At 35.0% G+C, this 23,819-nt stretch overlaps 1 protein-coding gene across 11 annotated transcripts in view; it reads left to right on the top strand.

Annotated features, from left to right (window-relative positions):
- Nucleotides 1-23,819, top strand: part of ASCC3 (activating signal cointegrator 1 complex subunit 3) — a 288,803-nt gene that overhangs the window by 88,573 nt on the left and 176,411 nt on the right. For all 11 annotated transcript variants that reach the window (XM_074862160.1, XM_074862161.1, XM_074862162.1 and 8 more), the window contains one exon: nucleotides 22,929-23,093. In XM_074862160.1, the coding sequence (XP_074718261.1) occupies nucleotides 22,929-23,093 (165 nt within the window). The remainder of the gene's footprint in view (nucleotides 1-22,928; nucleotides 23,094-23,819) is intronic.

Here is a 23,819-nt window from a genome sequence, read left to right as displayed (position 1 = left end):
AAGCAGGTGCTGAACTTGACTCATGTTACTTTTCTGTTCCTATGGAAATGGAAATACATAAATTTTGTTAATTTTTAGTGTATTATATTCTGTAATATTCTGCTATATATGTGCTTCCCATTTAACGCCTATGCAAAGCCTACTGTTAGAAGCTGAATACACATTTACCTTATGCGTGTAGTAAGTACATGAGATAGTGATTCTTTACAGTAGTTACTCATTTCCATACTTCTTTTGAATAAACATTACCCACCCATTGCATGCACTTTGATGTTTATGTGTAGCCAGAAATTAGGACATCTTTAGATTAGGAAAAGGGGACAAAGGATGAGAGAGTATTTGAAATCAAAGGGCTTTTTTTTCACTCAGGAATTGGCAAAAAAGTTAGTGATGACAGGATTATCACTACATCATGTTAGACATTAAGGGTTTCTTTTTGACTGCCGGACCTATTTAACTCTGAAGCCATATAAGTAGATTGAATTGTGATAAATGTCATAAATCTATGTAAGCAGTGCTTTCAATGTCCAATTCTTCCAATAAAAAGGATTTTTGTATAAAAGATAAATCTTGACAAACAGGATTTGGTGGTTTGGGTTTATTTTTTTACCACTATTTTTGTTAACATTCTCTCTGTCCATTTGATAGGTTTTGATAAGAATTAATGAGTTCTGTGGAGGTGGTCTTTCAGGGAGCAGTTACAAAGAAACACTCTTAAGCATTATTACTATGAAATTTTATTAAATGGTGTGCTAAAAAGACCTCCTAGCCTGGCTTGATACACATGAAGAGACTGGTAACTGGCTATTAAATCTCTATATGCAAAAATGTAGTAAAACAAATATATGGCTAAGAATTTGACAGATGTACTTGATCAGCACAGGAAAAATAATTTACTAGTTCACATTTCAGTTACCCCCAAACCAGAGAAGAATTGAAATGACTCCCCGATTTTGTGGGCTTTGAGGCATGCCCTTAATTGCAAGTAGGTTGACCTTTTGGTTACATGTATAATGCTAAAATGTATGAAATTACATGGCATTGTGAAATTAGAACATGGAAAACTATTGCATTTCTTATTCCTCCCAAAGCCTTTTTTTCCAGAAATATGTTTCTATTTCTAAACTGTCTGTGTTGATAACATAATCTTCAAAAATTATTGATTTAGGAAGTTATCTATCAAACAGAATCTATAGGAACTTTATTTCTCACTTTCCTTTATTGAATGCAGGGATGTCATCTTACCATGCACGTCACCATACTCATACAAAAATGTTTCAATAAGGTGACCAAGAATTCTGAATTTTTTTAATTCCGAATATTAACAGCTCTTTTCCCTTAATTGCAATTCTCACTCTATCATATTGTATTACATTTTAACAGAAGTTAAATGTAGGATAACACTTTTTTTTTAGATTCACATTGTTAATTGTTATCCCATTCATATTACCATAGCATTTTCTGAAAACTGTATGAAGTGCTTACACTGAAAAATTACACAGAATATACAATCTAAAGTGCCTTTGAAGCAACGTAATACGATTTTATTTTCCTATCTCTTGGTGCTTTGTCACTGTCTAATCTCTTTCTCCTCTGGTATATTTTGTCCGTCCCTGTAGGCATTTACTCTGATGTTAGTCTTTTGTAAGTAGCCTTCATCTCCAATTACATGCCATTGGTTTTTTACTTGCAGTTGTTGAAAACACCTATATTACTGCTGACTTCAGATGCCAGTCTGTTTCCTTCCAAGAACAGTGTGGTTCTTTGCTCTAGAAACTTTGGATACATTAGATGCAATAAAGTCTACAAATCTTTTTTGGTATGAGAAGATAAACTGTCATGAAATGGACATCAGAAGTGACTCAGAGATTATAAGGCTCACAGATACAGAAAAGCCCTCCTCTTTTCAAGTTGTTCATTTCAAAAGGAGTTGAGCTAGGTTAATATTCCCTCTTCCAGTATGCCTAGAATGAAAAGTGGTGCTGAATTCTATGCACACCCATGGCTTCAGGAGCAGAATATCTTTTTTTGATCAGCATGTGGACGGGGAGATATAATTTATCAAGAGGACATAAAAATATAATACGAAAAAGAAAGAGGAAGGGACGTGCCTCTCTCTTTGTGAGAAAACTTCCAGAGTATTTCTCAGTAGTGCAATCTTGCTGAAAGAAAATTTCCTTTCTTCTGAACTTTCAAAGTTATGCACTATTTAAAATGAGACTCTTTCTTCCTTTTAAATAAGGTAAAAACCTTACCTTTCAAATGAGAGAAATATATTAAAATGTTTAGAACAGAAATGCTTGCTGAAGTGTATGGCTGAGTCAAGAAAGATCAAAATCTTTCTATACAATAGGATTTCTGTATCCCAAAGTCATCTCCATTTCACACTGTTGTCTCCGTAAGGATTTCCTTCGTTTTAGAAGTCTTCACAGTCTGAAAAATAAAATCTTGCTTCCTGCTTCATTGTCCATGCAATCTTCAGGACAAACTGTGTTTAAGAAAAAAAACTATCCAGGATCTCTTTGAGGCAGTGAGGCTTGATGGGACTCCACAGACTGTTACATATCTTTTTCTGTCTTACTTTTTAAACATTTTTTCTGTAAATCATAAGTGTATTTCTTAATTAGTGTTTAGTTCTGAAAGCAAGACTATTAAAGTAAAATCGGAAGGGATGTGTCTTTGTATGCATGCAAATACCTACCATATTGTGTTTAAAGATTTGAAATACTGTTTTTTAAGGTTCTGATCTTGTCAGTCTGGTCACCAATAAGCAGTGTACACTCCCAGTTGCTAGCAGTCTGGTGACCAGTAACGCCTAGGTCCTCAGCTGGGCTGAATTCATTCTCCTTGGCTTTTGGAGGGAGAAAGTGGAATACTGAAAGCATTTTGATGGATGAGCAGAAGGAAGAAAAGCTAGTCATTTTCCTAAGAGTATCCTCTTCAGGGATCTAAAATAGGGAATAACAAAAGGGAAATGAAGACATAATCTGGATAACGTGCGCCCAAATTGACTAGAATCTGAAACTGGAGAAAATACTTGGACCCTCTCCTTTCCAAGTTGGGCGCATTTCTGTAATGTCACTATGCCCTTCTAGCTCACCTCAGGAACAAGTTTTCAATTAGTTAATATTGTAGTGCTATTTCTTGACCCTTTAAAGTCAAGGATGGAGTTTTTCCATGGGTGCCATTTTTATGAAGTATATGGTTTTCCCACAGTTTTCTTCCGTCCTTCCTTACACCAGCTTGGGGATGTAGTAAAGTAGGTGAAAAAACTTAATGTTAAACAGCAGAGAGACAACTTAGGGCCTATAATGTTAATTCTTTGACTGAATTCTTTAACCCTCAGAAATAAAGGCAGTAGATTATGTGACTTCACATGTAGGACTCCTGGTTGTTTCTGATGATGAAAATGATTAAGAAACTAAGTTTTGCTTGTATAAGAGATTTCTGGATAACTTTTCTGTGGGTTCAGCTAATAAGCTTGTTGCTTAGCTGAACTGTTGCCTGCATTCTTTCTATTGTTTTTGTTGCTGGGACAACTGCACTGCTTTCTCAGGCTGATGTTATCGATCTGTGCCTTCAGCATTGTACTTCCCTTTTCTGGCATCAGTCTTCCAATACCCTAGTGGGATTGTTGGAAGCCCTTCTGATTTACTGCTCTCCCATTAATATATGTGCCTATGACAGCTAAGATTTTGCCAGGGGAAAAAAAGTACTTATACATCATCAAACAGTAGCAGTTTGAATAAAAAATAGTAGAGTCCTTTATAAGGAACTGGAGGTTCTGCCTGTGACCTAAATTAATTTCTAGATTTATGACAGAATCCATCTTGATTTTACTAAAATCAGACTTCCATGCTTCAGAAATTAGAATCGCTACTCTAAGACATTCATTTACATTTTATTTGAAATAATTTATTTTTCAAATAGACAGATATAGTGGTTTATTATACTGCATGCCTACTTGCTTGCTGTTATTGCATAATCTGTAGAATTTTAGTACTGCCTTTGAGTAAGCTACTTTATGTTTAATAATCAAATGCCACATACTCTGATAAAATCTGTAATTGACTGGTATTCTTTGGCATGACTCTTGGGTAGAATCACTATTTAGATTGGGTTGGAAGAGGGGAGTTAATTTTTGGTTTAGCAGTAAAATCTAGTTGAAACATTGCCAGATAAGATTACAGTAATTTTGAATAACAGGCAAAAAGGTGATCTATGTGTTCTGTAGTTAAAGGATATAGGGGTTTTTTTGTAATTGCATTCTTGGTTGTGTGTTCCCTTTTATTGGAAGTAATTATGTTCATGCCTGACTTAGCTCCATTTCCTACAAGTTTTTCTAAACTGTTGAAACCAAAGTTTTGAGTGTGGGGGGTTTTGGGGGTTTTTTCCCCCTTTCCTTTTTTTTTTCCAAATGAACTTATATAATACTCTTGGTATTGTACTTCAGCACTTATATAAAAATATACAAATATCCAATTTGGATGAAGAGCCCTTGCTATAAGTATATACTCTTTTTTTTTTTTCCCTCTAGCGCACACACTTTTTCATTTACTTTAAGCTTTATCAGAATAAATTCAGTTTTAATATATCTGTACTTGAAGCACTTGCATTAATCACTGTCTCTGCAGAGGTTTGATATTACAGTGGAACTTTAAAAGTACTAGTGTACAAATAAGAAAAATAATTGTGTTTTGGATACATCATTGATCCAGACTGCAACTGAATATATTGAGAGAAATGCTGTTGCTCTTTGTTTGCATAGCTAAGACCAACAGTGTCACCTGCAGGTGAATCAAGTAGATTTTGTAATTTTTTAAGTGGAAATTTCAGACACACATGTTACTTACTGAAAATGGGAAGATCTGGTTTAATGACTTTCCAATGAGTATCTTAAATCAATTTGCTGCTTATTCTTGTTGTGAAATTAACTGCAAATATGTCATTCAAAATATGTTTTTTAAGAAGTGCTTGCTAAAAAAATTTTAAATCATTCTTTAATGTGTATAAAAGATGTTTATTGAGAATATTCTACTCATTTACTATTTAAAACCAAATTACACTGAAAATGCATGTGGTTTATGACTACAGAATTTGTTTACTGTGTATGTTTTTGTAGAGATGAAGATTCATTGTTTATTGATGATTGAGTTCATTGTGGTAGAATATTGCAGAAGTGAATATGAAGTAAAATGTCAGAAGTATTGCATTTGGGTTAAAAAAAAAAGAAATTAATAAACACTTCTTTAAATTGTATATGTAAAATATTGCTCTTAGACTATTGCATCTGTTACTTCAATACAACAGATACTAACAATGCCAAAGTTTTTCCGAAAGTAGAATAACATACAAATTTAATTTGCATTAAGAGAGAGGACTGCTGTTCTTCAGTTATTTTTTTGAGGCTTCAGCATCTTCCTTTCTCTGTTGCCAGATTTGCAATTAATTAAATAAATCTTTTAAAAAAGACAGTTATTTCTTCACTTTGCATGACTGGGACCGGCTGAATCAAATTCTGTCTTGACCTTTACATGAAGGATTTTTAGTTGTATTACTACAATGATGTGATCATCCGGTGGCTACTGAATCACATGTGAGTTGCAAAATATTTGTAATGTTTTAAGCTACATTGTGAATACTAGTGGCATTGTCAGAGAGGCTTCTGTGCAATATAGATACATGATTGTGGGAAGAAGGAAGCCTGGTTGGAGCTGCAGAGTTGCTCTCCCACTTCTGCAATAGAGTGCTGAGGTACCTATGGGGAAGCTGCCTTTGAGCTTTCTATTCCTTTTATGTCACTCAGGAGGAATAGATATCTATCAGTCTTGTGAATTCTGAACATAGAAAGATTTGAATATCTTTGTGTAGACTACATGTGTTGGCTAGTCAGCTGTAGTACTTAGAGACTTCAGTGGTAAGTGGTTACCTTACATAAGATCCAGCAGGTCTTCACAGACACCAGTTTTGGCTTGTGCTGTTTTTAGAGTGGTTTTGCCTTTTGAGAGAATACTGTAGACAGTGACATCGAAAACAAAATGTTACTTCTTCATGTCAAAGACAGTGCTAAGGACAACCTTTCTTTGCTGCTCATTTATTTGATCTTGCTTTACTGTGTTTCAGACAGTCCATCTTATTTAGTTGTGTACTTGCCGAGTTGTATTCACTGCTATATCTCTCAAAACACATAAATGTTACATTGATTTGGTAACCTTGGTATTGGGGCAGGGGGGAGAGAGGAGAGTTCCTAATGTAGTAGAAAGTTTCACAGATTTTTAATTCAGTTGTCTGCTAATATGCAAATATTGTAGATCCAGTATTATAGCTGTAATAAGTTCGGTTAGCTTAACGTGTTTTAATCTTCTATGCAGAAGTTAATCTTCACGTAATGTGCTTCAGAAAGTGCATTGTGTGTAAGAGTTTTTATATGTGGGATTATTAAATAAAATGGTGTTGAAAACTGATCAAATAACATATTACTGCAATATTTTCCACACTCCTTTGTAAATCACTTAATGAGGATATGATACGAATGAGTTCAGTAAGCTACTCCAGTATTTTTTAATCTAGATGGAAAATTCAAAAGCTTTCAGACTTTAGGAGTCTCTAGCAATCCTGTGAACTTGCTATTCCTAGTTGATGCTTCTAAGATCAAGAGTGGTTCATCCTGATGAGCAGGAAGTCAAATGAGTGGCAGGAGGCCTGCAAGATGAAAAGCAAACATAAAAAGGAAGTATGCAAGAGGTGGGTGCAGGAACAGGTGACCTGGAAGGATTGTGGTTGCTGTTTGAGAATGAAGGGACAGGGTTAGGTAAGCCAAAGCCCAGAAGTGTATGTGAAGGGCAACAAGAAAGGCTCCATGGGTGTATAGCAAAAGAAAGACTGGGGAAAACTGCTGCTAAATGGGGCAGGGGACCTGATCACAAAGGATATGTAAAAGGCTGAGGTACTTAATGCCTTTTTTGCTTCAGCTTTTATTGTGAGGACTGGCTTTCAGCAATCCCTGGGCCCTGAGAGAAATGGGGAAGTCCAGAGTGGGAAAACTTACCACTTGGTGGAAGAAAGTCAGGTTAGGGAACATGCAATCAAACTGAGCATAATACAAGTCAATGCAATCTGATGAGCTTCACCCACATGTCCTGAGGGAGCTGGTCAAAGTCACCGTGAGGTCATTCTCGATTACCTTTCAAAGGTCATGGTGACCTTCTGTCACGGGACAGAGTGCACCCTCAGCAATTTCGCAGATGGTACAAAACTGGGAGGACTGGTTGACGGATCAGATGGTTGTACAGTCATTCAGAGGGACCTTGACAGGCTGGACAACAGAGGTCAACAGAGATCTCGTGAAGTTCCAGGGTTAAATGCCATGTCCTGCACAGGAGTGGGGGAATAATCCTATGAACCAGTCCAGGCTGATGGCCAGTCAGCTAGAAAGCAGCTTCCCAGAAAAGATACGGATGTTCTGGTGCACAACAAATTGAACATGAGCCAGCAATCTCCCCTTCAGTCTGGGCTGCATTCAGAAGAGTGTTGCCAGCAGCTTGAAGGAGGTGATCCTTCCCCTCTGCTCAGCCCTGGTGAGACACATCTGGAGTGCTGGGTCCAGTTCTACATTCCCTGTTATGAGAGGAACAGGGACATACTAGAGCAAGTCAAGCAAAGAGCCACGAGTGGTAATTAAGTGATAGGAACATCTGACACATAAGGAGGGGCAAAGCAAGCTGGTGTCATTCAGCTCAGGTATGAGAGAAGGCTCAGATAGGTGTGATCAATGTGTATGAGTACATTGTGTATTCATGCGTAAAGAAGACTGAGCCAGACCTCAGCAGTGTCCAGTGAGAGGGCAAAAGATAATAAGTACAAACTGCAATACAGGAAATTTTTTTGTAAACATAAGATTATTTTTCTTTCCTGTGAGAGTGGTCACACACTGGAAGTTTCTTTAGAGAAGTTGTGGAGTCTTCACCTTAGAGATACTCAAAACCTGACTGGGCCTGGTCTTGACCAGACTCCTCTAGGTGACCCTGTTTTGAGCAGTGGTTAGACTGGAAGATCTCCAAAGGTGCCTTCCAACCTTATCCTTTCTGTGAAAATCAACATTAGTCTATTTTGATGGAATTGCATATGTGATATTTACTGCATGTATCAATAAAGATGAGCAAGGAACCATTTTAGACACCATTTTGCCTTTTACAATGTTCCTGTATAATGATTAAAGATAACATTTTGTCAAACAAATTTCAGATTTTCTTTTCCAGTGATGGAATGCTAATAAGCAGTATGCTTTTCATATTTTTATATGTAAAATTAAGACTAAAAATCTTTAGAATACATTGTCTGAATGTTAAATTCTGAAGTACAATGAGAATGCCTCAATTGAAGTTGTTAAATTAATAGCAAATAATCTGAAATTGAAGTACTTCATGGTATGAACTAACTGCTCATCTGCATATGAATAATTAATGAATTTATTAAAAACACCAAATAAAATATTATTATAGGGTTTTGTCTCTGAGGCTTTTTTTGGTGCCAGGGATGTAATCTTCAGTAAAACTTGTAGGAATGTAATTTTCAGGAGTGTCTGTTATCATTAATATTTTATCTATGAAGAACTTGAAGAATTATTTACTTTTGTTGGTTTTAATGGTCTTTTATAGCTGAAAAGGTTCTGTGCAAAAGGAATCCACGTGACTATAAAATTACTGAGTAGCTGTTTTGTACTTCCAGATACTTTTTTAAGCAGTGTAAATTTTACAGGATAAAAAAGCAGTCTTTTATAGTTAATGCAAATGATGCATTAAGTTAGACCCTTCTCCTAGAGTACAATTTAAAGGTACTCAGAAGTCCAATTATCTTTGATTTAGATGTAAAAATTGCAGAATAACAGCTGTGCCTGCTGAGTGAATATTCCTCTGCAAAAAGATAGCTTATTTGAGTAGAATTGAGGACAGGTTGCTCAAGGAATGTTTGCCTCTTTTGGCTCATTTTCAAAGTTAACTGCTTCTGGTCAGTTGAAAATGCAAGTAAATTACAAAATAGCATCAGAGAAATTTAGAATTTGTATCCTCTAGATTGTTATTTTTGCATGTTACAGAATATTTTAGGTTGTTTAGCATTTATTGTGACTATGTGTGGAACAAAAAACCACAGACTTGAAATTAATACTTAACAAATATTGCAGATAATCTTGCTAAATTTGATTGCATTTAAAAGTACAGCTTTTTCTATACTACGTTAGAAAATTTTTTTAAAGAATCTTTGATACTTAAGAACCGCTTCTCATGCAATAACTATACTGAAATATACTCTAATTTATAATAGAATTAGAGTATATATAATAGTATAAAGTATTATCAACAATAAGTTTTTTATTAGCATAAAGAGTATAATAGTATATAGTATTAGCAGATTATATATTAGTAGCATATTAAATTTTGAATATAGAATATAATTATAATATATTATTTAGGATATATGTTATATGTATTTGTTTAGAATTGAAATTTGAAAGATGTTTATTAATTGAAGCTTTGAAGATGTTTACTTTGGTGTGAGTGCAACATTAAGTGCAGTTATGTACACTAAGCTGATCTTAAAACTGTACAAAATAGTATAAGAATTAATCTAATTTGTCCTTCTGCAAAAACAGATGTAATACATATGTTCCACTATTGATAAATATTGGTCTAATTTGATCTTACAATACCCCGATCATTGAGCTTTCCTAAACTTTCTGGTGAATCTCCTTCAGGGGTTATCTGTCTTCGCTGTTAGAAGATTTTATTATTATTATTACTTTTAACAGAAATCTATTTTCAACGTAAAACCTACTCAAATTTTATTACCACTTTCCTTATCTGAATGTCTTTCTTCCCCAGCCACTGCTGTTTGCTTTTTGAAGACTCTCATAGTTGTATTTATCTCTGTTCAGTCACATTTATTTAGCCTAAGCATCAATTCATTTAAACTTTTTGTAAAGGTCATGCTTCATTTATGTTTAGTCATTCTCATTTTTCACTTCTGGACTCTCAGTTGATTTGCACTTCTTGAATTAAGTTGCCCAAAACATAATGTATTGCCCCAAGGTCATACTGCTGCTGAGCAGAGTGGAAGGTTTATTTAGCATGTCCAAATAACAGCATTTCTGTTCCAAGGTTTCAGTTTTTGCAACAGCATAGCACTTCTGGTTCATGTGCAGACTGATCTGCCCTTTCTCTTTTCCCTGTCCAACTACTGTCTTGCCAGTTGTTTTATTCCTAAGGGTCAGATTAATCTATTTTGGCTTTAGCCATGTAAAAGTTAGGCAACTTGTCTAAACTGGTTGAACAGTCTTGTAAGGAAAACACTATAGAGAAAAGACTTGTAAGGCTGACTCATACTAAAACGGATTAAATGAACCAGCTAGAGGGAACCTAGACAGTGAGTTTAGATGGTGAATTTCTAAATTAGCAGGTGAGATAGGCAAGATAAATCTCATCCTCAGTATAGAATCTTGAAGTCATATTACTGATTTTCATCCATTAATGTATCTGTTCTTTAACTTATTAAGGCATTTTTAAATTCTTACTCCATCCTCCAATGGATTTACAGCTCTGTGCAGCATAATATCAATTGAATGTTTAGTGAGTATAATCTTTAGTCTATCATTAGCATTACTCATGAAAATATGAAATAGTATTAAGGTGGACAGACTCCTGTGGAACTCCATTTGATTTGATCCTTTCATTAGAACAACAGACTGTTGGTATTTCCTCTGAGTGCTTAAAGGATCCTGCTGAAATCCAAAGGGTGTGCTAGTTCTTAGTTAATATCAATGGAGGATATAAATCTGGCATTCATGCTGTAGGTCTGTTGCAATTGCCTTCAACACTGGTTATCGTTAATATTCACATACGTAATTTTCTCTGGAGTGTAGACTTGAAAGCAAATTTCATTAAATCACATTTGCATGAAAGCAAATGAATTGGTGTTTGGGTGGTTATTTTGTAAACAGGTGTCACAAAATTGGCTTTTAATGCAATATCTGTTTTAAGATCAGCATCTCAGCTGAACCAGGAAACCTTTCTTCATCTTACATTTAGTATGTCTCTGAGTCAGTGATTTGCATTGATTCTCAAAAAAAATTGGTTTGAGACAAAAAACCCACAACTTGCTTCTTCTTGCATACAAATCTGTGAAAGAAAATAAAACTGTTGAGTAAAGGTGTGTTAAAAAGGATATTGGAACAAAATGTCACTGTTGCAATCTGGTTTTTTTCACATAATATTGGGTTAATCCATGTCCTGGAGTAATATTTTACAGGAGCAGAAGAGAGGGGAAAAAAAAATGATCAAGAACAACTGCCTCTTGAACAGGTCCTCACTTTTAGAGAAAAAGTTATCACTGTGTTCCATGGAATAGGTATTTGATCACTAATTTTTTTCAAGTACTAACAAGAGGAACACAGACTATCTCCCCCTACTCTGGCTAATCTTAAAAATAAATAAATACATGGTTATAATTATGCCAACAAAAGTTATTCTGAACTTTTTATATTTACAGTTGAGATATGTAGGACCATTGTGATGAGCCTTAGAAGTGTGCCAGTATAAATACATTGGAAAAACTGGTATCTGAGGTAGTCTTTTATCTTTGTCTCCTGAAATTGTGCAACCCAAGCCTAAAGTTTTGCTGTAGAACAGAGGAATGATTTTTAAACCCTTTTCCTTGCAGCTTTGAGACAAAAAAGGAAAAAACAAACAAACCACCAATCAAGCAACAATATTGCATTTCTCAGAACTGTCAATATATTCCCAAAAAGTATTTTTGTACTTTTTCCTTGTGAATTCTTATCCAGTAAACAAACTATCAACTTTAGCCCAAATATTGCTATCCTGATGTTTAAAAACATACACAAATATACTCTATACTCATATTTTGTTGTTATTTTACTGTATCTCTGTTCTGTGTGAAAAAGGAGCTAGGGGAGAAGAAAATGAAAAATAATACTGGGAGGATCTGAAAACAAGCAGGCTGGATGCAGTGTCTCAAGAGACAGACGCTGAAAGTTGTCAGATCTGATTAAGGGAGCTATTGGCATCAATCAGACCTGACAGTAGTATATCAGAGGTTAGTGTAACTATAATTAGCAAACTGATTAACAGCAAAGAGGAAAAGAGGGTAATGTTTTGGATCAAATTCCTTTAAAACATTTAGATCATTATTTAAACTTGAAGGCTGAGTGGCTAATTATATATTTTACAGTATAAGAGCTAAATTTCCAAGGCATGCAAGCTGTTCTTCCTCACTGTGGTTGTTACAGTAAGGTTTGTACTGACTCTAAACAGACTGTTTTTTCCTAGAAAAAAAATACAGAGAGCAGGTGCTCTTATATTACTTCTCAGTACAGCTATTGTGATCCTAGTGTATATTGTTTTCCATAGTTTCTCTTCAGATTAATGTAACTACTTCACATGTAAAGCTTTATATTTTTTTAGTAAGAATATAAAAAACTTCAGTGCTTTTACAGCAGCAACAGAAAGGAATTCCATCTGGTTGATCAGCCTGACTGGTTGTACTGGGATTCCTGTTTATTTTGACTCTGTCAGAGTCCATTTTATTGAGGTTTAAAAGTAGCGTTGGAACTTATAAATTAATTTTGTCATGACTGGGACATCTAGAATTGTGCTGAAAGCATAACATTTTACATCTTAACGTACAAAGTTAAATCTATTAATTGTAACTGTGAAACTGAGTATACAACAAATCAAACAATATTGAAAAAGAACAGTTCAACAGTACATGTCAGATGTGTCATAAGTATCTTGCTCTGCTAAGGCGGTGTGCTGATACTTTATGATTCAGTTACCTTTTCATTAGGTGGACTAGCTGGGTTCTGTAAAGGAACTAAAAACTAAATCATCATGAGTTCCTAGAATTAAGTTATAAAATAAAACATACTGAACAAAGTTATGTTTCTCCAGTTAAAAATTCATTTGCCATTTTAATGAGTTCTGAGTGGCAACTGTTACAATTTTTGTTGTTCCCTTGAGTTCTGGACCTATTGTTGATTGACTATTGGTGTTAGCTTTGTTGGCTTACTAATTGCTGCTAATAGGCATCAATATAATGCACCTCTGTGAGTCTTTCTAACATGAAAAACTCAATCTTTTATGTAGATACTTTTTGTTAGTCTTATTATTAAATGTTTCCAAGATGCTTTTTTATATATATATATATGTGTGTGTGTGATCCTGTACTGCCATTATTTTAGATCACAAATACATGTTAAGATTTGATATAAGATCATCTATTCACCCAAATGGGCATACTGCTTATCTGCATATCTTTCTATTATAAGGAATCTGCTTTACTGGAGATAATTCTGTTTTAACTGTGTAAAACACAACATCAGATGGTTGTCTCTGATTTATGACAAACAAAATATTTGTATTCATTATTTATTACTTCCTACCATCCTACCTCAAATTCTTGTTTTGAATTGCTGCCCTCTGTTTTACTTTCTATGTTTATTCCACTCCCTGCCTGAGCTCCAGCTCACATGAGGTTTTGTGAAATGCTTGAATAAATCATACCGAATAAGAGTGCAATAAAAAGAGGAATAAAAACAGTATTATGAAAGTGACTTGCAGGCTGCTGCTCTTGTCACATGTTTTGATGAAGTTTTACCTCAGAGAGTGCCAAAGTGGTAAAGTGTCCCTCATGGGGTGTGATATCAGGTATCTAATATTAAAATTTGTGAGAAGCTCCAAAGCATCACTGATCATAGTTCAACATAGCAGCTCTCCCTACAGAACTGCAGAATATGCTGCATTCTAATGAGAGGTTGCTCTGGGTGGATGTGTGTAGTTGTGTGCAGTTTTCTGTGTCTCCATTTCTGCACAAGTAAAGTCTTGCAGTGAATTTGCTGCCAGAACAATAGTTATAGCATGAATAGAGTAAACTGCGTAGATTGCCCATTGCCCTTTGCCAAACAGCTGTCAGAAGATGCAGAGTGCTGGCTGTGACTGAGCAAAGTTTCTCTAGGATCAGTCACGTATTCTTAAATGCTGTTTTCAAAATGTGGTATGGGGAAATTATAGGTGTGTGTAAAGGAGTGGGAGAAGAAGAGAGACCAGTAGCAAGGTGAAAACAGTAAAGATGAGGAAGTTATATTAATTGAAATCTACAGAAGTAGATCTTTGAGAGAGTGTCTTTGAATGTTGCCAAGAAAGCAGCAGTGACTAGACCATTCTTTATTGCTGTCCATCCGTAATGAATCACTGTGGTGGAGACAAACTTACTACAGGCACTAACATAGCAAGAGGCTGGTTCCATGCTTTCCAAAGCTTTTAGATCCTTAAAGCTTGTGTTTCGTACATGAACTATGTTTTTTCCTTAACTGTGTGTGCAAATGAAATAGGCCTTAAAATTGTTTCTTCTCCAGCATAAGCAAGGCACTTCAGAAAATACTACTTTTTCTAAGTTTACTGAATTCCCGTATCTGGAATGATGCTTTATTTCATCACATTTCAGTAAAAGAGTTCTTTTTAATCTGCAAATGATGAAATAATTTCTAGTCATATCTAATCATTGTTTTATGTTGTTAAAAGGCAAATTTCTGAAATACCTAACATGCATTTTCCAGTGAAGAATATCTATTTCAGTTATTTGCAAGCTGTATTTTAGCTGTTTTAGTCTCTTTACCTCTTCTAAGTTTTGGCTGTGGTATCTTCAATCAGACATTTTTATGCTATCAACAAAACTTTTCTACCTTTTATGTTATAGAAAGCTACGTAACCACATATTAAAATACTGTGTGCTCATGCACAGGGCATGGGCGTAAACAAATGCCAGAGAATGTTAATACAGTACTTTACTAGAAAGGACTTGCATACTGCATTTATCAGTGCAGTATAAGAATCTGTGTAGTAAGGTTCTTACAGAGTTACAGGAGGATGATTTTATGGAATCTATGGTGATCTGTAGGTGTGTTGTAGTAGAAAAATTCTGTGCACCATAGCAGAGTACTTACCTGTTCCTGCCTAAATTAAAATGAAGTCTGTTGCTGTGGTTGGTTCTTTTAATTAATGGTCATGACTAAATGTTAAAATTGACCACTGTTGGTAGTGGCTGTTATTCTTGATGACAGATATTTGCTGCTTTTCTGAAAAATTCCCCAAAAAGATGTTTTCACCACCTTTTATGAAAACTTCTACATGTAGTTGCACACCAGCTTGCCATCTCTATCAGTTCTTGGCCTAATGTTTGCATGAGCCTACTAAAAAATATTTTAAAAATCAAATATTTTAAGTCACCATTATTCTGGGAAACATTCTACATAAAGAATTACTGCTCATAACTCACTTGTGAACATAGTAGCAAGAAAATTAAAACATGGAAGTGAATGCTAAGCTGAAGACGAGTGAAGTGTTTGGGAGGTACAGCAACTGCTTTATTTGTGCAGTTGTAAGAGATTTTCTCAAAAAATTTTGTTTCGTGCATCCTCTGTTTTGGTCCTTCAGAATTTTGTACACCTTTTGATATCTTTGATACTTTTCTATTCAGAGCTTTTAATTCATCAGTTCAATTCAGGTTAGTCCTCTGCTGGCTAATTCTAGTGCCTGTAAGATTGGCAGTTCTTTATTTGGACTTAAAATCTAATGGTTGATACCAATTTTGTAGTTCTGCAAAAGCCTTTACTCATATTCATTTTGTAAAAATTACTTTATTGATATAATAATCAATGCTGCTCACTGGCAGCAAGATCTGCTTTCTGAATGGGGCTGATTACTGCAGACTAGTTTGCAATCTTCTGTTCCTGCTGTTTGTTGGGAATGTTTCATTTTTATTCTCAGGAATGTCCATAAAATCTCTGCTATAAGAAATATAACATCTTTCCTTTGTAATCATTACATCAATTCATTCAAAAGTCTTGTATTTAAATACTAGTTGAATTCTGTTTATCGTGTGCATCTGGAATAAAAACTTATAAAAATCTGCCTGAAGAGAAATTGCCAAAGAAAGGACTTGGCTTGTAGGTTGTTAACTCAATCACAATACGCAAACTTATATAAATCCATTGTCAGTCCCAAAATTTAGGCTGTTATCAGGTCTGATAAAGCAAAAACCTAAAGCGAGAACATGTTTAAAATTTAAAATACATGCCTACTTTACTAACAATGCCTTACCTTCCATCAAGGTTTGAACAGATGTAAGGTAGACTATTTTGAGAGTCCACTTCTAAGATAACAGGGCAGGAAGAATTTCATTTTCTAACCTGATGATTCACAACCAACGGTTCTCTCTTTGTTTTGTAATCAGAATGGTATGCTGTCTAAAACAAAAATGGAACACCAGTCCCTTTCTCCCATCATCCCAGTTGATGTTTAACCTGAGATTCAAGTCAACCAGTTCTTTATACATTTTGGTTTGACAGTGTCTGGCACGTAGGAAGAATGACCTGAGTCTTTTCTAATTGTGTTCTGGAAATCATAGCAATTAGGAAGTTATCTGTGGCATTTTTTTCTGAGTTTTGGTTTATTGTAGTATGTATGAAAGGGACAAAAGGTCAGCTAAGTGGCAGACATACTTGAAGGCTGAAGTGACTAGAGGGGAAAACTGTTCTCGAAAGTGGTCTTGAAGAACTTAAAAGCAGTGAATTTTGTAGTAAGGACATTATAACTAAATATTTTATATAACTGTTCTAAAATATTTTCATTTGTGGATTGGACCTGTGGGAGTGCGAATTTCAGGAGATTACCATAGTTTTACTAGCCTCAGAGTGTGTGCACAAATTATTCATGCAGCAATCGGATACTAGTCTTGTGCATGATGTGTTTGGGAGAATTTAAAGCAGCAAAGTTTCAAAGGATTGCAAGTGAGCTATTGAAAAGGTAAACCAGCAGGCTGTGCCAACTGCTAGAAATTAATGTTTGACTCTAAGAAATTAATGGAAGATCATTTGATTTCAGTGAGACCATAAGCCTTTTGAGACTAAGAAAAACCCCAAACAACGCAACAAACCCCACCATTTTTCAAGATGTTGATCTTCTGAAACTACCGTGAAAATATAACTTCCTCTTACTGTGAAGTCTGGCTTCTAAAGAGACTGAAGAGAAACTACAAAAATCGTTAGCCAGTCATGCAATTATAGAAAAAAGCATTTTCACCGTCACTCAAAGTGTTGTCAACTGATGTTGAAATTATCAGCTAATGTCGCTCCTTTTGACTTAATTTTTCAAAGTAAACTAATTAGACTATTTTGTTTGAGTTCTTACCTGAACATTATGTAAAGTAATGTAAGGATATATAAATAACCCTAAAACTAAATAAAATAATTTTGGGTTGAAAGATTTATTTTTTTAAAACTGTTATGTTTTTTGGTATAAAAGTGAAATTGAGTGACTTTCCTCACCTAAGACAGAAGACTTTGTGATAAACCCATGTTTTCCCTAGTAGAAAAAGTCAGTGTGGAATAATTACTAATGATAATCCAAAAAGCATTGAAAAAGGAGAATTGTATGTACAGAGAGAAATTTAAGTTGACAGTAAAAATATTGACAGTTAACCCATTTCTATTCAGCCATACCCTAATACAAAAAACAGATTGAAATGTCTTGCATGAGTTGCAGCTCATTAAGCAAACGTGACACTTTCTAGCTATTTCAATACTGAAAGAGATGAAGTGGTGAGATAGCAATATAAATGAACATGCTTCTCAGTGTGCTGATAACTGAAGTCAAAATTAAAAAAAAAAATTATTAAAAAGGTCTTTCAAGACTTGGTTACTGTGTCCTTCCCTTGCCCCCAAACAGAAAACAGAATCCTTTTGCTGAATCAGAGTTTTGAGTTTATAACTTTGTGGATGAAATACGTTGTCTCTGAAAATTAATTATACAAAGAAATGCTGCTACCACATTTAAAACTAATTATGAGATGGATCATAATACTGCTTTGCTTATTATTATAATTGAAAAAATAATCTGTAGCTTTCTTAACATTTGCTGATAGTCAACATTTTCTTTTAGCTGCTATTTTTATTTAACACTTTATATATTTGAATTCAATTTATAGTTTGAGACATAAAACTGTTTTGCTTGGGGTTTTTTTGGAGGAATTTTTTTCTCAACTGTAATTTCTATCTGCAAAATAAATATAAGAACCAATATTTTCTGGCAAGACATTCTCTGGAGAACTCTGGTCTTACTAAGTGAGACAGTATATCAAGTATAGCTTTTAATTCAGGTCATTACATTGAGTGACATTGCTGTTTTAAAATAAAATCAAAGACCATTATAATGAATATTTAGTCATCACTTAGAAACAGAAGAATTAATGATACCATCTTACATATACATCCTGATACATGACTGACATAAAAAAACCCCCTGCGATCTGAACATTGCCAATTTAGATTTAGCAAATTAGCTAAGTAGCTTGCATTTGTAGTATTTCACACCTTAAAGTCTTAATATGCATTGCTAAATATATTTCCTCACTGTTTGCTAATTAAAGTTCTGTGGAAGTACAGCTGCTAATTTTTTGTGGTTGACATGGCTCACTTAAAGTGTTAACAGTTGCATCTGTAGTAGTGTTACAATTCAGTTCATAAATTATGGTCATACTTTTTTACACCTACTATTTTGTAGGAGTACGAGCATTTGAAAAAATCTGTATTTGCTACCAAAATGTACCCAGTAATATTTTAACAAAACATAGAAACACCTCAACACAGCACCACTCTCAGTGATATTAGTGACTCAGTGAGTCTTTCATGTGTTAAGTTTTAAATATTGCAGGACAGGAACATCTTTTTCTGTAATATCACAAAGTGTCTTCAGGACTAATTCTTGGTAATTAGTAAAGACTGGTATATTCTGATGGTAAAATAATTGGACTGGAACAATATTGTGAGGCAGTGCAGGGAAAAATATTTCTCTGAGGAGAATAAATAAATATTATCAGGTTATATCTTGTGGAAATCAAGTGAAGAAGAAGTATTCATAAATGCATATGTTTTGTAAGATGCATTTTTTTCTAATATGTTGAAAGAAACACAGCAGGATGTAAAAAATCCAGGAGATTCCTGGAGTGCATTGATGAGAACTTCCTCCTCTGGTGATAGAGGAGCCAATGAGGAGAGGTGCTCTGCTGTACCTCATACTCACCAACAAGGAGGGGCTCATTGGAGATGTGAAGGTCAACAGCAGACTTGACTGCAGTGGCCATGAGATGGTGGAGTTCAGGATCCTGGAGGAAAGGAACAGAGCAAAAAGCAAGCTCACAACCCTGGACTTCGTGAGAACAGACTTTGGCCTCCTCGGAGATCTGTTTGGAAAAGTCCCATGAGATAAAGCCCTGAAGGGAAGAGAGGACCAAGAAAGCTGGTTAATATTCAAGGATCACCTCTTCCAAGCTCAAGAGCGGTCCATCCCAACAAATAGGAAGTCAGGCAAAAATGCCAGAAGGCCTGCATGGATGAACAAGTTGCTCCTGGTCAAACTCAAACACAAAAAAGAGGCATACAGAGGGTGGAAGCAAAGATACGTAACCTAGGAGGAATGCAGAGACATTGTCTGAGTATCTGGGGATGAAGTTAGGAAAGCTGAAATCCAAGTGGAACTGAATCTGGTGATTCTTCCCCTCTACTCAGCACTGCTGAGGCCGCAGCAGAAGTAGTGTGTCCAGTTCTAGGCTCCCCAGTAGAAGAGAGACATGGACATACTGGAGAGAGTCCAGTGAAGGGCCACGAAGATGATGAAGGGACTGGATCATCTCTCACATGGGGAAAGGCTAAGAGAGCTGGGACTGTTCAGCCTGGAGAAGAGAAGGCTCGGGGGGATCTTACCAATGTGCATAAATACCTGAAGGGAAGGTGCAAAGAAGACAGAGCCAGGCTATTTTCAGTGGTGCCTAGTGACAGAACCGGAGGCAAATGGGCACAAAATAAAACACAGGAGGTTGTGTCTGAACATCCGGAGACACTTTTTTGCTGTGAGGGTGACTGAGCACTGGCACAGGTAGCCCAGGGAGGTTGCAGAGTCCTCGTCCATGGAGACACTCAAAGCTGTCTTGATATGTCCCTGGACAACTAGCTCTAGGTGGCCCTGCTTGAACAGGGGGCTTGGGCAAGATGACCTCCAGAGGTCCCTTCCAACCTCAGCCATTCTTTGATTCTGTAACTATGAAGTTTGTCAAACTGGGTTTCCAAAACATTGAAGCAGCAAATCAATAGCTTTCTAAAAGCTGTTAATATTATGCTGATGGTACTTGAGGTGATTGAATGTTCTGTTGGGAAGAAATGTTTTGCTCAAATTTGGACTAACAGTTTTCATAAAGTTTTTATAAGTCTCTGCTAGCTTTCTGTATCTGCTTTTCTTAGCCAGGGCCTTGAAGCATTATTCATAATTACCCAGTTCTCTTACCCCTTCCATTTATAATTTTTGTGATAAGAAACTGGTTTTGGTACTAACATTAACGCATACCATTTGTATACCTACCAGCACTACTTTTGAAGGCCACCTAACCTGTCTTGATGTTTTCTTTTTTGGTCAGGCTGGATCTAGTGCAGCAATCTTCATTTTTCTTATTTGTACATTGTGTTGTCACAGATAATAAGATTTTGTCTGAGAAGAAAATGTCATGAATCACATAGTCTGTTGGTTTTACATTATCTGGTCAAATTTGAGATCGGATACTGATAGTGTCTGATCAACTCTTTTAATTTATGGGGGTTTTTTAGTATTCTGCCATGGCAGCTTAGAATGTTGCAAATGCTGACTAGATGAAAACAATTGTGTGTACAGAAGTGTGTAAGCTTTTGTAGGGATTTACTAGTATTATATTTGCTGCAGAAGCATTATCATCTATAAGGCTGAACTGTGCATCATCTTAGTGTTTTATTTCTGAACATCTAAAGTTAAGAGAAGGCCCAATCATAAAATATGTTTATTATGAAAGAACTGGTAGGGATCAGATGCATGTTTTCCTGTCTGACTGTAGACTCAGTTCTTATTTGTGATGTGGAGCATGGGTTCATCAAATACCAAATGTAAAAATTTATTTATTACTGTTTGTTCTTTTTTTCTTTAAGTAGAGTTGCAGAAAAATATTATTGAGAGGAAAAATATGGATGTAATGTTGCTTTAAGCATCAAAGGACTTGATACAATAATTTGTATTAAAATAACCTTGGAATCAAAATCTGTCAGAAGAAACTAATTCACGTTTGGGGGGAAAAGATGGCAATTTAGTTAAAAATACTTTGTCAAATAAAGTTATACTGGTAGAAGTAGGAAGTTCTTGCAATTTAGAAATTCCTATTTTAAACACTCTATCATAAACCTAGTTTGGTCATCTATTTAACATTTTTATATGTATTCTCTTATAGAATAAGGTAATTCGAGATTATTGACTGGAATTTGGTAAATGTCAGTAGAATTTTAGAAAACAAGTGTCGTATTCTCTAGATCCTGTCACAAGTTGATAAACTTATTTATAAACATGAACCACTTACAGGTTCATAATCCCTGGACTGTGTTTTCTTTTAGTATCATGCCTATTTATTAGAGCTGTTAGAATTTTCTGCGTTTTGTCAATTCCTAATATCTTTCAATGATTGGTAAGTATTAATCACCTCTAGATAGCATCTGGACAAGATTTTCCTGATTTCTAAATTTATATTGGAGCCTACAAAACAACAGAATCTGAATCTTCCTTTTTATTTTCTGACTGATTTTCAACTGCAAAGTTACAGAGTAACCTTTATTTTAATAGATCTAAGTTCTTTTTCTGTGAAATAAGTGAGACTGTAAGGTAAGCTTTGTGCCTGTCCCAGAAACCTCAAGCTTTGATACACAGTGATTCATTAGATTTGTTGTGAATAGGCAATAAATAATTGCCCTTAAATCATAGTCATAACTTGCAGGCAAGTTACTACTGAATTTCAGTGGATGAGATTCAGTTCTGTGGGGGTTTTATACATAGCAGTTGGCACTTAAATAGAAATTATTTTTGTTGTAGAGTAGATGAAAAATCTGTATTTCTATTTCTATTCAGAACAGCTGCTGAGAACTTTTTGGGGAGAGGAGTGAGATGCTTTCTTTAGAGTGACCACTTTGTGTCTGATTTTAAATTTTAAAATGCTACTTTCTTGAATTCTTGTGTTAAGATCACATAAAATGACTCGTGAGTGTATTGTCATTGTGGGGAATGGAGGGTACTACAATTGTTCAGCAATTGGAGATTGAATCTACCTTGGTTTTATCTGTTGGACAGTCTATTACTTAGGGATTTATGCAGAAAGAGAAGCCATTGCAAGAGCATGCAAGAAATGGCACCATAACAGAGAATTACCACAGACATATCTACATGAAACCATAAAGTTTGGAAGTTACTTTGTCTGGGACTGGTGGAAGTTGCTTAATCTCTTTTGCCAGTGCAAGGATCAAGATATCAAAATGTACAACTTGAAAGTATGCCTTAGGGAGAAAGCATTTCATAGGGAACTTGGAACTATCAGATCAAGCTTAGGTATGAAGTGGGTCTTAGGTGTTTATGTGCTAAAATATTAGAAATATTTTATCACAGATAATTTTTAGTGGGACACATACACTAAATGACTCACGATTATATAAGGAGAGTTGATTCTGGATATCTGCTTAATTGTTTTAATGTGGAAAATGTATACAAATGGTGCACAGTACCTTGAAGGTATTGGTTGATATTTCCATACGGTTTTCCATACTAAATCCTACTAATGGCCGTCCAACATGTGTAGATGCAGCAAACTGTGTCTGCTTCATATGTAAGTAGGTAAAACTTAAGATAGCTTTGCTAAGTTCTACATTGCATTTACTCTGCTGTATATTAAAATACTGGGTTTTTATAAATTTGAATCTGGATTTTTCTTTGTAAATGCTTAATATTTCTTTTTTTCTGCTGTACTAGATGCTTGTGACTACTCCAGAGAAGTGGGATGTAGTGACAAGAAAAAGTGTTGGTGATGTAGCCCTCTCTCAACTAGTAAAACTCTTGATTCTTGATGAAGTTCATCTGTTGCATGAAGACAGAGGACCAGTACTTGAAAGTATAGTGGCACGTACTTTACGTCAGGTAAGAGCTAAAAAATTTTTGAAATAATTTCATTTTGGTCAAGAACAGATAGATTTCAGTGTAAAAGGATAAATGCTTAGACAATGAAATCAAAATGCTTAGATAGCTTACAATTTATTTTATAGCTATTCTGTACTAAGAATGAAGAAAAATTTTTGTCTCCTACCTCTGTTCTGTATTGTATCAACTACCAGATTCCTAGGATGCATAATTTACTACAGAGCTATTTCTTAACTTATGATTTATTTACTTAATGTACTTACTGTACTAGTAACAGCAAAATTAAACATTTTTAAAACATAATAATCAGGTTAATGTCTTAATGTAACCAAAATTGAAAGTATTTTCTTACCAGGAATGATGAGTTTTAATCAGTAGTTTTCCTAGGATAATTTTTTTTTAAATTAAGAGTAGTGTCTTAAATCTAGGTAAGGCTTTCAGCACTGCTAGAAAAATACTACATAATTTTTACTTTAGTATAATTGGTCCTGGCTTTTTTCCCATGCTTTAGTGGTACTTTTTAAATACCAAGATTTGGCAAAAGGAGAGAGGGATGAATGTATAGGGGTTTTTTCTTAAATCTTGTACAAAAGAAGGATTCAGAGTTAGGCAATAAATAAGATTAGTCTCAATGGTGAGATGTGCATTTGCAGTAAAAATAAAATGTGGAATATAGGGATGAATAAAAAGGATGGAATTAGGATGGATAAATAAATAATGGTAAGG

This window comes from Strix uralensis, chromosome 3 (genome assembly GCF_047716275.1).
Source record: "Strix uralensis isolate ZFMK-TIS-50842 chromosome 3, bStrUra1, whole genome shotgun sequence".
In the NCBI taxonomy this organism is placed as follows: Eukaryota; Metazoa; Chordata; class Aves; order Strigiformes; family Strigidae; genus Strix; species Strix uralensis.
Note: the sequence above shows the minus strand (reverse complement) of the source record. Positions and strands in the feature narration are given on the sequence as shown.